The sequence below is a fragment of the Carassius carassius genome, chromosome 34 (assembly GCF_963082965.1).
Source record: "Carassius carassius chromosome 34, fCarCar2.1, whole genome shotgun sequence".
NCBI classification, from domain to species: Eukaryota; Metazoa; Chordata; class Actinopteri; order Cypriniformes; family Cyprinidae; genus Carassius; species Carassius carassius.
In genome coordinates this window covers 21120004-21137273 of record NC_081788.1, presented here as the reverse complement: position 1 = coordinate 21137273, position 17270 = coordinate 21120004, and the positions used below count along the sequence as shown (strand labels likewise).

Sequence of the window (17270 nt, the reverse complement as noted above, 5' to 3'; positions counted from 1 at the left end):
AATTCTGTAAAATTGTGCTATTACACTACCTGTTACGTCAATAAAACAAATGCCAAACATGCTTTTGTCTTGCACAACCACACATGGAAGAAAGTGTGACACAGGGTACGTATTTTCCATGATCAATGTATTGTTCTCAAAATATATAGTATAAAACATGTTGTAACAGGAACATAAAAACAACATTTGTTTGATCTGTTTCTCTATCTGGAGAAAGATGACCTGCAACTTCCCCACATAGTAAAGTCACACTATAGATCAACATATTATCAACATCCATTTGTGACTATTATAGCAAGACTGATATTTTATGATCAGAGATAGAGAGGAGAGACTTAGACCAGCTATCTGACACATTGGAATTCAAGAAAATATTTAAACTTGACTTTCCATCTGAATAACTTAATAAATGATAAATCAACAGTCTGTCAATGAGATCAACTACACAAACAGCAGTAGTGATTTACAGTCAACAGCTATGCAACATGACACATGATGATTGATATGTTGGTCTATAAATGATTGTGATCAATCAATCAATCTCTGGATTCAAGTGAACATCAGTGGGAAAATATCACAGATTCAGTGTCCTGGCAAGTAAAGCTGTATATCCATATATCTGCTGGTATACATTTAAGAATAGCTTAATACTAAGGAATTATTCCTCATTCCACAATGAAACCATTATCATCGTTTTAGAGAGATTACGTTTATTCCTGGTTTCGTCTCCTACTAAGAACCTCTTGGAGCTCATCTGTTAAGCACAAAACCACAGTGAGTTGTTTTTTTTGGAGTAATTACAGATATCAGAAGCAGGAAATACTGTTCTGATTTGAAAATAAAAGATTTATTCGAGTGAAATGGTGGCACAAAAACAATAACTTGTTCTTACTTATGTCAACATGTTTCTGCTCACACTTCGGAATATTCTTAGGCACGCTTGACAAACCGTTCCTTCTGGAAGTTGTTTTACAGTTGCCAGGATGTACCAAAATCTTTTTTTCACCATCTACATTAAAACAGAAAACATTAAGAAATTATTTGTAACAAAATCCACAGATTAATTCTGGAGGCACTGAATTCTGATGTGGTAAATATCGCCTTGCTTAAACTAAATATCATCATCATTGCTTAAACCAAATACCATCATCAGAATGAAATCGATATTGTAATTAACAATATTTTTTACAGCATTTATTACTCATTGTTAATGTCAATATCAAACAAGAATAATAAAATTAAGTGTAAATTTACAATAAATGCTGGAATAGAAAATTCATCTAATAAGTTTTTATTTAGAAATATGGGACATTGGGCTATTGTTGTTACCTTGAAGACGTGGCAGGACAGGAGGTGGAGGACATGCCGTCTGATCCACCTCATACTCCCCAACATCTGGAAAACACAAACATACAGTAACTGAGGATTAACAACATGCATTAGACACACAACAAAACATTTTAAAAAAGCTAAAGAACTGCAAAACCCTAAATTTACAGATACTTTGAAGTGTATAAGGACTCACTTGACACATTGAGATAGGTGCTTTCATGTGTGTTTGTTTCTGACTGGGATGTTTGATTCCTTGGTACTAAACATGCAAATCAAAAGTTACATTACTTTGCATGTTTTCTAAAAGTAAAGCTGTCAGTTTAAGTTCAGTTTAGGCCACTCATTAAATACAATGGAGTAGGTTTTAAATGATAGGATGATGTATTACCTGGTTTTGGGGGTGGCAGAGGAGTAGGCGAAGGGCATCTGGGAAGATGCACACTTGTCTCACCATTTTCATGTTTGGTCTCGACAAATGCTGAAAGAGAAAGAGAAAGAGAAAAGAAAATGGGAATCGTATAAATCAGGTCTATTGAACTAGCCCACATGAGGTTGTCACTCATTTCACTTGACTGTTTTCCCTCGCAAAACTCTGTCTGCCCTGTTCTGTGGAGAATGTGTGTCTCAATTGTCTAACATTCAACTTTAAAAGAAATACAATCAAACAATACCAGCATTCATTACGTTGGAAAAAGAGAACCAAAACCAGCAGTTTAAACTATAATAAAATGAATATTAGATCACGCTAACAAAAACTACTTCTCAACCAATGGCTTTGTTATGCAAAAAGACCACATTCACGGTTTCAGCTCTGGCATCAAGTCTAATTTACTTCTAAGAGTAAAGCTGCTAGCTTAAATAAGACACACTAAAGTCAATACATGTTTAAAATGGTAAATCATCTAATCAACAGTATTCAGTATCTATTTTTTCAAAAAGATGATTTAAAAATGTATTACCTGGTTTTGGGGGAGGCATTGGAGGAGTAGGCGAAGGTGCTTTGGGACGAAGCACATTTCTCTCACCATTCTCCTTATCGGTCTCAATAAATGCTGAGAGAGAAAAAAGAATAGTATAAATCAGGCTTATAAACTAGCCCACATGAGGTTGACAGTTATTTCTTGAAGACTGCTTTCCATGTGTTACAATACTCAATGTTATTTTTATACATGGATGATTATTATTTTCTATAAAACTCTAATGTCTACCCTGCTCTGTGGAGAATGTGTCTCAACTGTGTAACATTCAATTTAAAATCAATACAAACAATGCCAGCATTCATTAAGTTAGAAAAATATAGAACCAAAACCACAGTTTTCATCTAGAATGGAAAGACTACACAAACTAACTAGTTCTCTGTTTTCATAAAGAGCTCGGTTTCAGCTCTGGAAATTTCACAAGGACTTTTAGAATTTATTTTGTAAATGTTTTTGTCTCAAATGTACTGTTTTTCTCTGAATGAAACCTGAAACACTTGTTTTATTGGGTAAAGGCTTATGTTTAGTAAAAAAACGTAACATAAAAAAACAAAACAAAAAAACCCAAAAACAACTTGAGCAAACATTTAAAAATTGTTTCTTAGAAAAAAAGAAGTTTTGTGCAATGTATTTTTGTATGTTCAAACAGCAATCAAAGAAAAAAAATGTCAGCCAGCTGGAATCCCATAATGTAATTTTAATTAAAACTGAGAGCAACAGTGGAATAGTTTGTCAGTCATTCTTTTAGTGGTTTCTATGATAGGGTGACATTATTTTGTAACCTACATGTCATTCGTCATTCATAGTTTTGTTAACATTTTCTAGATGTATGATTCATACCTACAAATACGTCAGTCTGCCTGACAAACAAGTTTTTTCCTAATAGTCCTAAAAGAGTCTCTTACTGATACTTTTCTCATAGTGTTCCTCCATCAGAAGAGGCACCAAAACTCCATTGGACTTCTTCAGCATGCAGTTAACGACATCATGCAGGGTCTCACAGGTGATCTGTGGGTTTGTGAACACACTCACATTTTCTGATACACATACCAGAGAAAATGATTTGATTGTGGCAATAAGCCTAAAGTTCAGTAGTACTTAATGTACGTTTGCTCACTGGAGAAACATTTACCAATAAATACACAAAAACACACATGTCCTGTAATATACAAAGAGAAACCGACGAATGCCGTTTTTTTTTAATCAAAAACTTTGAATTCTAGGGTGTGGTTTAAGATAAAAGTCAAAAGACAGAGCTGCTCCAAACTACATAAGACATCAGTTTTACTGATCCACTGCTTCTGATTCCCAACACTGACCCATAAAACTTTGTCTTATGAGAACTTTGCTTATAGAGCAATCACACATTAAGACACAAAGAACAAATTGCCTAGCGCAAGAGCTTGGAGTTCACACAAAATTACCAGTTCGCAGATGGTTAAATCGTTAAATGTTCTGAGAGTCTTTCTATTAGACTGAAGCTTTTATCAGGCATATTGTGAATGTAATTTATTATTTATCAGAGGCTTTTAATCTTAAGTAATTTGAGAATCAAGGAACGTAAACTATTACTTACAGGAGTCTCAAGGGCAATGGTGAATCCTCCTTCATGGCTCCGAGACACACGATAATGTTTGAATACTGGTCTGCTGGGCACAAGATAAGAGTCTTCAGGATTTATTCATTCTTAACTAATACAGCTATATTCAGTTTTATTAAAACTTCCCAGAACACACTGATTATTGGGTAACATGCTTTAGGATCAAGGTCTAAGGTTCAAGACTCTTCAACCAGCAATACAGATGATCAAGATAAATTACAATAAATTAAGTTCTTCAGGGCATCCAGCAATCTCTGATAATGCATGTGCAAGCTGTCTACCCAGCATTCAACATGGTGCAGTACTGATTACAGAGGAGAGCGTCTGTTTTACCCGTTAATATCTTGGCGTGTAGTGAGGGCAAAAGATGTCCCATCATGACCAGGCCTCAGCAGTAAGTTTCCCCGAACACTGTTGCTTTCCAATAAGTATTCAGCTTCGACACGAGTAACATTTTGATAACACCTGCACAAAGCATTATTGCATTATTACATAATTTGCATTTTCTCGTGCATGTGAATGAAATGTGCAGTGTGCCTAACCTTTTAATCCCTTAAACATGCTTTTATGTTTGGGTTTGCTAACTTGCTGTCAATGTTGTTTTTTTAAATTAAAGAGAATCCTCATTTTAGGGGATTTCATCATACACATCAACCAAAAGGACTGTAAAATGACAAAGGACATTTTATTTTTACTGGACTGTTTTAATCTTACGCAGTTTACTAGTGGCCTAACACAAAACAACGGTCACACAGTCTCTAGGCTTGTGATTGCAAATGATGCAACCCTGTCACAGCTGTCTTCTGTTGATATTGGTCTGTCTTTTACATTATTTTCACACACTGTTAATTTCTGTTCATGGAAATCAATAAATCAGATTTTGAGGTATCACATAAGAAAGTTACCACTTGCAAACTTGATCCCCTCACTACAAGCTTATTTACTGTAAATCTTGTTCTCAGCATTGTAAATGTAAATTGCTGCTGTAACACCTGTTCCAAGAAAGCATAATATTAATTGGGATAACTTAATTATCGCCCCATAACAAACCTTCGTTTTCTTGCAAAAATCTTAGAAAGTATTGTGGCCTTGCAGCTGAACAATCACTTTACACTAAATAATCTGAGCACCTTCAGTTTGGCTTTTGAAAATTTCATAGTACTGAGACAGCCTCAATCACAATCTATTACCTAACCATCCTGAAACTGTATTTGGTGTTTCTGAAACCATTTTAACCTGGTTTAAATCATATCTCTCTGATTGTTGACAGTTTATCTATATGAGCAGTCTTAGGTTAGCTCTGTCCCTACGGGTGCTCCTCAGGGTTCAATTTTAGGCCCCTTACTTCTTTTGCTTTTGCTTTTAACATCACTTGAGCTTAGTTATTATTTCTATGCAGACAACACGCATATAATGGATATCTCAAAACTTTTTGTGTCTTAAAAAAATATACAAATAAAATGTTTTCCTATCTTTGTGACTGAAAGGCTTATTAATACTTTTGTATTTTCCCAAATTGACTACTGTAATGCATTTCTTGCAGGGGTTCCTAAAACTACATTCAACAAATTACAATGTGTGCAAAATTCTGCTGTAAGGATCCTGACTGGAGACAGGAGAACACATTGCTCCAATTCTAAAGTCCTTGCACTGGCTTCCAGTCAGGTTCTGAGTTGAATGCTAATGCTCACATATAAGGCACTGCATGGTCTGGCCCCTCAGTATTTGTCTGCACTTTTAATTTTAAATACCCACAAGTGTCATTTGTGCTCCTCATTTAGGGGAAATCACAGCCTAATGGTTAGAGAGTCTGACTCGCAATCGAAGGGTTGTGAGTTTGAGCCTCAGGCCGGCAGGAATTGTAGGTGGGGGGAGTGCATGTACAGTGCTCTCTCCACCTTCAATACCATGACTTAGGTGCCCTTGAGCAAGGCATCGAACCCTCAACTGCTCCTTGGGCGCCGCAGCATTAATGGCTGCCCACTGCTCCAGGTGTGTGTTCACAGTGTGTGTGTGTTCACTGCTGTGTGTGTACACTTTGGATGGGTTAAAAGCAGAGCACGAATTCTGAGTATGGGTCACCATACTTGGGTGTATGTCACGTCACTTTCACTTTTTTCATAAGCTGGTTTACTGGCTGTTTAATAGACACGTTTGCAATCTGTAGAGGACAGGGCTTTCTCATCCTACACTCTTAGATTTTGGCAAGAGACTGGCAAAACAATACATTATTAAAGGTTAAGTGTGTAATTCCTGTATCGCAGTCAAAAATACTGAGTTTTCCCACATCCTCCCTATCTGCCACTGCTCTGCCAAACTGATACTTGCGTCCCACCCAATCCATTGAGTTAGTTTTCCCTTCTTATTAAGCCGGCAGAAAGTACTTAAACATCAAACACCAAAAATATTACACACATCACCTTTAAACTTTCATGTTATGTTATCATCCTTAAAGCAAGTGGTTTTAACTTACGGAGGCATGTCTGACTGTACAGTAACAAAGGGAGGTGGAGGAGATGAAAGAAGCCGCTGCCTTATTTTCTCTTTCTCTATTATTTCCTTCATCATGTGAATCTGACCAGGCAGCAGGTTCAGAGAACTCGGCACAGACAGCTAAAGGACAGAAACAATGAGAATTATCATTTTATATTTATATAATTTGGGTATGGCGTAGGACTGTTTCTTGTGGCATATGCTGACCAATCGATAAGTCATATAGAGGTACTGACAGTTCATCACATAGATGAACTCAAGTAAAAAAAAAAAAAAAAAACTCTCTGGTTTAGTGAACACTAGCCTTTGAGATAAAGAAGAATGAGAACCAGAAATCACAGATGAAATGGGGGGAAATTACACATTTTCAGATGATTTTTAACTGATTTTAGACCCATTTATATATTAAAAGATGTTTTCGAGAAGCCCAACTAACCTTAGAAACTGAGAGCATGAAGCCTTTCCACAGTTCTCGGGCCTCAAGGCTTGGGGCCTGAGAAAACAGAGGAAGAAGGAATCAAGGGTACCTGTGCATTATCAGATTTAAATAATTCCAGGTTAAACAGCTGTAAGTGTATAGCAGTAAAATCAAAGTCAAGACTATTTTTCACAGAGTTAGTTTTGCATAAAACGATTAGAGATGGGAGAAGCCCTACAATCATCTTGATGTCTTCATTTTTCATGTGCAGCGTGAATCTAGCAGCATCCAGGTTTCGGTCACGACAGCGGTCATCATTCACAGAGACAAGATCAGAGAGATCCAGCTTCTCTATATACTGCGTTTACAAGCACAAGCAAACAGTTGATGCACAAATAATCTGTTCTATATGTAGGCAAACATATACAGAATAAAATAGCATTCAGGCCTGCACGCATGCATTTGAATACATTTATGCAAATATACAAAATGCACACACACATTGAAATTATTTTCAAGCAGCTAGTCAACTTAAACTGAAAAGGCAGCTTATAAGAATCACTTACAACATTGTCTTTGGTGTTATTGTAGAAGAAGAGTACATTGCCACATAAACTGGTCCAGAGTTTACGACCCCTCTGTGCAGAGAAAAATAAACATTTACTGAAAATAAATACATTTTCTGAATAAATTTTTTAAAAACCAATAACTTCTGAAAAATAACATATTTTGCATCAATTTTCTAATATCAAATTTCTGTGTATTTCCAGGTTTAAATTTGTGTACATATGTACATATATATGGGGTTTTCACAAACTGCATATGTTTGTCATTATTGACAATGGTTGAGTTGATTCATAAAATACATACCTATGGAAAGACCGAACCAGTTTTTCAAGAATGAAAAGAATGAAGAAAGGAATAAACACTTCAGAAACAAGACTTGATCCAAAGGCATGATTATTTTATAATAATTTTAACCAGTGGACATGAAATTAGATTGTTATAAGACTTATATTAGTTATAAAAAAACACAAACTATCGGGAATGTGTATCGTTAAAGTGCATGTCATGACGCAAAATATTTACCCTGTGCTGACCTACAGTAAATAATGAACAAACACGAGACCACATTTTTACAAATGGGTTAGTGGAGATGTCCTCTATCAGCTGATCAGCTAAGACCTAAAATGCAAATGAAAGAAACCCTTCTTTACTAAAACCACCGTCACTAAATGCAAATCGGTTTTCTGTAGTGTCAGAGCTGCACGCAAGTATGCAATCAAACCAGTTTTTAACTTACGTTGAAAAACGTAAAGCAATTCATAGAACTGTGTCCATAAATAACCTACCGCTCAAAAAATGCTCAATTCCTGCTACAAAAGTCAGAGTTAAAGTTAAAAGACACAAAATTTATGTTGAAGATTAACTGTGAAAGAATTTAAATGACTCTTTGTGCCATTTAGAGAGGGATGATCCTACAGAAATACTGGGATAAATGCTTATTAAAGATTTACAGTAACACTAGTAATGTGCGACACTGTAAAAGATAGGAATAACCCATGGTTATGATAAAAAATAAAATAAAATAAAAAGATGGTTCACATTGCTAAACACTAACTGAAGCATACAGCTCATTCTCTTTATGCAACTACAAGACACTTCTAAAGATTTTCATTTAATGTTGGGTGGTAACATTTATCATAATGAACTGTTTAAAATATTATTATTATTATTAATAATAATAATAATAATAATATGAATGTGAATGGATACATTTGACTAAATGGGTTACACAAATTGATTCAACTGTTAAGCATCCGATCGAGTATCGTTTCGTAAGAAAAAAAAATTATATATATATATATATATATCCCACTATATATAACCCAACCATTTAAACTATAGGCTACATGACGAATATACAGGAACAGCTGTAGAAGGAAATAACCCTGCTGATGACAACTTAAACCTAAGGGGTCTAAAGGGCTTTGGGGTGCACGTTTTAAAGACTCAGTTAAACCATCCAAAGGAGATAATTTATTTAAACTATTTTCCCCTAACCACAGATGTACATAATAAAATATTTTCTTAAACATCGTGGACACACTGACTCACCTTGTCTTTGATTGATTTCTTTTCCAGAAATCCTTCGTAATAGCATGTTGGAAGCTGAGATCTCCCTCGTCCAATGCGATTTGATGCTGCCATAAGTTACACTCCTGTCAACTGCAAACTTCTTAGAAAACAGTTCAAGTATTTGAAAGAATACGCTTCAGTGTCCGCCTCAACGTCCTCGTTTAATGCGTTATTAAACTTTCAAATTCATACTAGAGCTCACGTGCTAAAGCTTTATAAAAAAAAGTTAGTGACGAACAGAAAGCTTGTGGACTAAAAGTAACACAACTGCCAGCAAATGCCTATTTAAAGAGATCTACGTGCTGTCATCTTCCCCCACCCCTTGGGCTACCTGAACACAGGTGAGTTAATGTGCTCGAGGTTTGCCGGGAGGTACGAAAGTCCCGCCTATTAAGAAGAAGAGTAAAGCACAAATAACCACCACCCCTAGGCATGGCACGTAGGTTATATGAATTATGAAAACATATTGGGGAATTCCCGGTTTAAAGTAACGCCAACATCCAAAGCGCTTCCGGTAAATGAACACTTTGAAAACACCAATTTTACATCCTTTTGATTTTAACAAGAAACTTTCAGATGGTATATAATCGGTTTTTCAATTTCTTTAGATTGTTAGACGTCTGAAACACAATGCTCTTACTGAAATTACAAAAGTAGGATAAGTCACACTGTACTGTAATGCATGTAGGTCGTGTAGGCTTACCATTGGTGTTGCTCTGGAAAACCTGATTCATGTCATAGAATGATTATATTGTTTCAAATAAATACAGTATATGCTCAGAGTATCTTTTTTCTTAAACATTTCAGGTTTGGGCTGATGCCATGGTGATTTTGCTGTTCTGCTGATAATTTTCATTATATGTGTTAACAGTTTTTCAATATGAAGTGTATTATTCCACGGTATATTGAAAATTTCAAAGAACGACGACATCTAGCGGTCAGAATTAGACACTGCGTTCCATTCATTACCGTAAATCCTATAACGTTTACGCATATTTCCCATTGAAACCAGAGCTGGACTGGGACAAAAAATCGGCCCGGGCATTTTTGCCCAGACCGGCCCACTATATGATCATAAACACCACCCATCTTTGCACGCCCTTAATTATATGCATACCAACTCCTATTCATTAAAACCACTAATGCCATGTAATGAGTGAGTATAGGAACGAGTGAGAGTTAACAGATGAAATAAGTCAAAATTGTATATTTATTAATACAGTTGAACTATACTCCACAGCGGTGAATCCTAAAACAAGCTATAAGCGGATCTGGCATAGCAATACCAGTGTTTCTTACAGGATTTTTCTTAAAACTATGGTGGTGTGTCCTCGGTCCTTCTAGGGGGGTTCGGGGGCATGCCCGTGAGAAAATTTTGTGCATTTTAATGTTAAATTCATTAATCTGATGCACTTTGAGAGTTCAAAATTAAAAGCTCCAACCCATATTCAGTGTGCAAATTAAACAAAGAAAAATTCAAACCTCTTTTAGTTACAGTGTCTATTTACATTACACCTATACATAATAATCGTTATAATATTAATCCAATGACAGTAATAGCCATATTTTGTAAAACAAATGCACAAAAAAATAAAGGAAACTTTCTTAATTAGTTGTACCAATTTCTATACTTGAAAGAGATAAGCACATGATCTTTTATTTTGAGCAAACTGCATCAAGCTTTTATTTTGGCGGAAAACATGGTTTACAAACGCCTCTTATTAAATTTCTAGTGAATTGCGGTAATCGTCAACTATGCAGATGTGGAAATAATCTACACTCATGACATGGCCTCAGTGTTTTGAAAGTAGTTATGCTTACCGCAGGCTCTACACTTTCTCATCTCTCTCCTGATCCTCCGTCCTCACTATCATCATCTGCCACAGGAGCTGATGAAGGTCAGAAAACATATATTTTGACACAGTTTACAGTGTCTGCTTTAAGGGCCTGGTTCTATTTTTTCACGCTATTTATCTGCACATTCCTTGCGTTTCTTCTCCATCTTTTTTTACAGATACACACTGACACTGCTGCCGCTCGCTCACTCGTTTAAAGTTGTGATTAGGCCAGCCCAGTGTCAATCAAGAAAAGAGCCAATGGGCCACTGATCTACGTGTTTCATGGGCTGGTCTGTCAGAAAAAAAAAACTAACACTGACTTTGACCAATGCATTACACCGGCACAAACCCAGCGCCGCCAATTAAGCAAAACAAAACAAAACGAATGGGCCGCCGATGTACAAATTTTATGGGCCGTTTAAAAAAAAAAAAGTATGAGTATGAGATATCGGCCCAAAAAGCACGTCGGCCCACCGGGCAAATGCCCGGTATGCCCAATGGCCAGTCCAGCCATGATTGAAACCATCTGTCCACTGCTGGTCCCAGTTCTGCTCATTTGACCGTGGTCCAGAGCCATTAGAAACTGTATCTAAACTGATATAAACTCAAAAATTGCAAACTATGTCATCCAATTTGCTTATAATATTTCCGCGATATGGCTTCCGTTTTAACAGTAATGCAAAACACCTCCATCCTCCCAAGTGCTGGAGAGACTGCCGCCACAAACACCGCTAATTTATAAAGGGGAGTAAATGACAAGGACGGGTAGGAGGGAGAAAGGGGAGGGGAACTGACATTAAAGAAACACTACACACACACAATGAAACTACACTGCAGAAACACACGCGCCTTCATTTTACGTTTTTGAATAACAGCCTGCACAGAAGTGTTACATTAACACCTTTAAACTGAACTGGCGGAAAGAAAGACAACACATCAGTCAGAGGAGAAGTTTCAGAGTAAAGCGTTTTCAGACGAGTATCGCGAAATGGGTGAGAATAAAAAAAGTGATTTTTTTTTTAATAAGCTGGTGAAATTAACAATTACTAGGCCGCGGGGTTGCGGAGAGGAGCGAGAACAAAACACGCGAAGGATGGACCGTTTCTCGACACATTATCAGAACCGTTTTGTCTTAATTTCTTTTTAAAAAGCTTATCAGGTAGATATGGCAGCGGACGCTCGCTGATTCCCTGATGAGCGCCTCGCTGTGTTTACCATTTCTGTCCCACAATAAAAGCTGCATTTTACCCACATACGAGTCCCGAGTAAAGACTTTGTTTAAATTACATTATAATTGTACGATGTACAATTTTATGGAATTACATTTGAAAACAGTTTTAACTTGATCTAAGGACATAAAACTTTCATTTTCTTTTTAAAATGACTAAATTCCATTTTCAACCAATGTGATTTTTATTATAATTCCTTGAATAAAAGAATAGACATCTGCTCTCCTTGCAAGGGTTTAGATAAGACTTCATCTCATTAATATTAAAATGATCTTAATAAATATGCATGATGCATTCTTGCCTGTATTAATTCAGTGTTTCTGTCTGTTGATTGTCTTAAGGCTCAGAGGCACCCTCATCTCCTCAGGTGGTTGAGGAAGGAGCGGATGAGGAGTTGAGCGGGGCCGAAGATGCAGACCTTAGGGCCTCCTCTGGGAGGGGGTCCCTCTTGACCAGGAGAGGCATCACACTGAGAGTCCTCTTAAAGGATGGTCTCGTGGAGCCTGGAGACGGCATTCTGTCCATACACTACCTGGTATTGTCCAGAAATGACATCATTAGGGCCATTACCATTTACATCATTAAAGAAATGAATGAAAATCTGTTCACCCTAAACTATGAAATTGTAAAGCATTGGATTTACATAAAGAGTACAGAACTATAGTGCGTCGAAGAAAAAAATAAAAATGGAATGTAATGAAATATTTTCCAAATAATATTTTACATATATTGTGTATTTTTCACACTGAAAATTGTCTTTATGTATGAAAATATATAGCTTCCTTTTCAATTCTAGGATGTGGGTCCCAACCACAAAGATGATCATATTTGGGGGCCCATCACATCTAAAAGATTAAAACAAAACCCCTGATCTTAACAGAATGTCATAGCTACGCGCCTTTCTTTTTTCCATAAAATGAAACTGAATAGTAACCATGACTGTCATTAGGGTAAATAATAATGCCAAAATTGTTATATTTGGGTGAACTATGCCTTTAAAACTTTTCCGGTCAGGTGTAAGGGCTCTGTCTGTCTCTCCACAGGGTAAAAAGTTTGTTGGAGATCTTTTGAATGATGGGAAGATTCGTTGGGTGGAGACTGGGCAGATCTTTAACTCTCCAAGTGCTTGGGCAACACATTGCAAGCGTCTAGTGAACCCGGCCAAGAAGTCTGGCTGTGGCTGGGCCTCGGTGCGCTACCGGGGACAGAAACTGGTCCAGTACAAAACCACCTGGCTACACAAATACCAGCCCAGTGCTGACATGGTGAGCAATGGAGGAAAACTGAAATAGTCAAAAGAAATGTAAAATGTAAATTTTAAAAGGTGATAAATGAGTTACAATAAATATGAACGATCATGGTGCAGCCAGCAATTTGTGTATGATTTGATTTGTTTACCTCAGAGTCTGGTAAGTGAAGGAGAAGATGATGAGATGGGAGATGATGAAGAAGAGCAAGGGAAAACAACCATACCAGTAGAAGACAAGAATAAAAAGTCCAAACCTGAGCTGCACGGTATGTCGTCGTCATGTACAGTACATAAACATTACACAGAAACATCTTCACAATCACATAGACTCCTCATATCAAAACAGGACACCCGAGAAGGCATTAGTAAAGATGACTTGGCCAGTTTATACAGTTATTTCCTGTTTGTTTGTTTTTTCTCCAGACAGAGAGAGAATTCCAGTCAGGTATTGCACTCTTGGCACCCGAGATGCTGCAAGGTAATTATTATATTAAAAATGTTTCTTTTTTTATATGGCAGTTATAGAGATTTATTCGACATTAACTGCACTAAAGCAAAAAAAAGAAAAAGCAAAAAAAATAATTCTTACTGACCCAAACGTTTGAGTGTTTCTGTGCTTGTCTCGACAGGGATCCTCACACTCTCGTAGAACTGTCTGCCTTTTCTGCGATCAACCGCTTCCAACCTTTCAGTGTAGCAGTGTCCAGCAACGTTCTGCTGCTAATGGTATGAAGTGCTCATGGATTTAAGATTTTACAGTAGATAGTAAATACTGATGATATGCCAATTAAATTCAACAGTTGAAGCCAATATAAACCTTTTAACCCACCTCTGTTCATAGGATTTTCACTGTCACCTGACCACAAGTGAGGTGGTGGGGTATTTGGGAGGCCAATGGGACACTAACACACAGTGTAAGAGTGATCATTTTTGTAACTGCTATACAAACTAACAGCAAACTGCAGGTTAGAAACACTAAAAATGTATAGTTCATGTTCTTCAGTGCTTACAGTCTTGAGGGCGTTCCCTTGCCGTACACAGCTGGCAGATAGACACACCGCTCCAGCTGTCGAAGAAGAGGTTAGTCTGCAAAATACATTTTGTTAGTTGTAAAAAAATAGTGAAGTTCCAAAGTCTGAGTTTAACTTATAAACTGTGTTGCAGATTTGCCAAAATCTCTTCATGCGGGGACTGTCATTGGTGGGATGGTATCACAGTCACCCACGAGGTCCCGCCCTTCCGACTCTGCAGGACATCGATTCACAGATGGATCACCAGCTCCGCCTACAAGGCAGCAGCAATGGCTTCCAGCCCTGTCTGGGGATTATCTGTGGTGCGTGATGGATTTCAGTTGATTATTACGCAACACATTGTCCTCGTCTTTTATTGGATGATGTGTTTTGTCTTTTGTCTTCTTTGTCCACCACTTATAGGGCCCTATTACCAAGGCAACCAAGGTGTGGCCTCCACCATCACGCCATTCTGGGTAGTTCCCCCTCCTGAGGTAACTGCTCTCAATCATTCATTGACATTTTTTTTTTGCTGTTGATACCAAAATAATAGCTTGCTCTAATTTTCTTCTTCCACTTAGCAACGACCCAATGATTATGGCATTCCAGTTGCAGTAGAGGTCACATATGTGCAAGACACCTTCCTCACTACAGACGTGCTCAACGAGATGGTACGAAAACAACTAGCATGCCAAATTTATATCTATATTTGGAAAACAGGGATTTTAATCTCTTTAACAGTTCAGTGTGATTCGGAAACAGTAGTTTTTTGAAGCGAATCACTCACTGGTTGTCTCTTCAGTTTCCTGCAACTATATATATATAACATCTCTATATTAGATTAAAACAGCGTCTAAATTACATCCTGTAGAATTAATTAGTACGATGTGTAAAGTCTTTATGAGAAGCTGAGGCTGATGTGTCTTTATTTTATATGTGTGTAGATGCTGTTGGTGGAGTTTTATCGGTGTGCTCCTGACCTTGTGCAGTTCAGTCAGAAATGGAGTCCTAATACCTCAATACTCGACAAAATCAAGGTCTGCCATAATTCATACATGCACAAACAAACAAAATACAATATCTATTTCATGATTTACAACTAACATCAAGAATGTTCTTAAAGGTAAAGTGTGTAATTCCAGTACTACTAGTGTCAACAAAGACAAGTGGGGCGGGGCCGAGAGCCGTGGGAACGGGTCGAGGCCGGTTGAGTGATTGGAAATGAGCGACACCTGCGCCACTCACCGGTCTCGAGTCCCACGGAGGAGCTCCGGAAGTATAAAAAAATGAGGAGTTACGACAGAGAAGGATGAGAGAGGACCAGGCCTGGATTTTATTTAGTGTTTTGGTTTTGTTTGTGTGCGGCAGTCGTCCGTGAGGGGCTGTCGCGCTGTTTTGCGTTTATTTTGTTATTAAAGCTTTCATTTAAATTTCCGCCGGTTCCCACCTCCTTCCTGTGATTATGAAGTTTTTATAGCATTACATTGGTGCCGAAATCACAGGAAGAAGGAGGCGGGAACCGGCAGACATTTAAATGAAAGGTTCCCATGGCTCTTGGACCTGCCCCAATCGTCACATCACATTAGACTCAATTTTGTAAATCAAATACAACAATAAATAAAAAGGTAATTTTATCATTTCATCTCACAATTCATACTTTTCTCTTGCAGTTCTGAGATCGAAGTGAGAATTGTGGGACTAGTGAGATATAAGCTCTGAATTGAGAGATACAAAGGCAGAATTGCAAGATATAAACTCAACTCAATACATAAACCCACAATTTAAAGGAAAAGAAATCAGAATTACTTTTGTTTTTTAATTATGTGGCAGAAACAAACAAAACAGAATTGTGAGGTGTACACTCATATACAAACCCGCAATTGCAAAATAAAAAGTTAGAATTTTGATGTCTTAAAGTTGTCTCTACCTATTACGCAGTTAGTGCCTTTAACAATAATCTCAAAGCAAAGCATGACTATATATATGACATTCGAGATTTTTTATTTGTCACATACACTATTATACAGAGCATATATAACCAACAGTGAAATGTGAGTGGGGACATATATGTCTGAACAGTAATGCTAATTTTCTCTCATCCTCAGGCTTCTCTGAGTGGCCACGCACCCAAAGACCAGGCGTACGCACAGATCCTGGAGCATGTGTACAACCAACTGCGCAACACTCAGTGAACGAGCAGTGTACGTCTTTGTATTTGTATTAAGCTGTAGAACTGTTGACTTGGGACCTCCCACTCTGTGCATTACGTCTGTGCACTGTTATACTTTATATGAAATGCCTTCATGGAGGATATATCATAGATGCTTCCATCCAAACTGTTGCCTTTAGGACTGTTAGGTCTGTATCACTGGCTGTGGTTTATATGATTCTGTCATATCTGTGCTGTGAAACTTGTCTTCCTCTGTGGTTGAAACGTTTGGTGGGTAGTTAGGAAAGAGAAGAAGATGGGTAACCGAGTTCTCTCTTTCGGCTAGTATTTATCTGTTTGTGTGGTTAGATTTGTGCCATGTTGACTACGCAATATGCAAACAATGCCTTTTACCTGCTGAATACCTTAAAATATACACTGGAACAAATGAAATTTGCTTCTGGCTTCGAACCTTGTAACAAAGTTTTTTCTTACCATACAATTAAAGAAACCATACACAAGTAAAACAAATGGAGTACTTTCTTGAATTTATTTACTTAAAGATGAGTGGAGACAATAAGATACAAATATTTAGGGTTTGGGATATTTAAGAATAACAATAATGCAGTTAAATCTGAAACGTACAAGAGGAGACTTTAAAACTACAACATACACCAGCCTGCTATTAAACTAACATGCAAAAATCATTAATAAAAAGGTTGAATGGTTTTGTATGCATATAAAAAAATAATAATATAATACTAAAAAGAACAATACCAGAATTATTTATTTTCATGAAAATCATTCTGGTACCCTCGTTCGATTAGATCTAATTA

At 37.2% G+C, this 17270-nt stretch overlaps 2 protein-coding genes across 3 annotated transcripts; one reads left to right on the top strand and one right to left on the bottom strand.

Annotated features, from left to right (window-relative positions):
- Positions 1-20: 20 nt before the first annotated feature.
- Positions 21-9503, bottom strand: LOC132114711 (signal-transducing adaptor protein 1-like). Of its 2 annotated transcripts, none has more exons than XM_059522989.1 (14): positions 8939-9503; positions 7387-7458; positions 7059-7178; positions 6839-6895; positions 6383-6522; positions 4243-4374; positions 3886-3958; positions 3215-3317; positions 2292-2384; positions 1721-1810; positions 1526-1591; positions 1330-1395; positions 893-1009; positions 21-754 (listed from the first exon to the last, which is right to left on the bottom strand). In XM_059522989.1, the coding sequence occupies exons 1-14, from the start codon at positions 9029-9031 to the stop codon at positions 711-713; spliced, it is 1266 nt and encodes a 421-aa protein (XP_059378972.1). In that variant the 5' UTR covers positions 9032-9503; the 3' UTR covers positions 21-710. The 2 variants fall into 2 exon arrangements, with proteins under 2 accessions (XP_059378972.1, XP_059378973.1); XM_059522990.1 differs by having other exon boundaries at positions 3886-3955; positions 8939-9500.
- A 2282-nt stretch (positions 9504-11785) lies between these two features.
- On the top strand, positions 11786-16887 carry LOC132115025 (MPN domain-containing protein-like). The gene is made up of 13 exons (XM_059523446.1): positions 11786-11789; positions 12368-12561; positions 13070-13291; positions 13430-13541; positions 13669-13753; positions 13905-14001; positions 14117-14189; positions 14279-14355; positions 14440-14608; positions 14709-14779; positions 14867-14956; positions 15230-15322; positions 16391-16887. Exons 1-13 carry the CDS (start codon positions 11786-11788, stop codon positions 16475-16477), a joined length of 1374 nt encoding a protein of 457 aa, XP_059379429.1. The 3' UTR covers positions 16478-16887.
- The last annotated feature ends 383 nt before the right edge of the window (positions 16888-17270 follow it).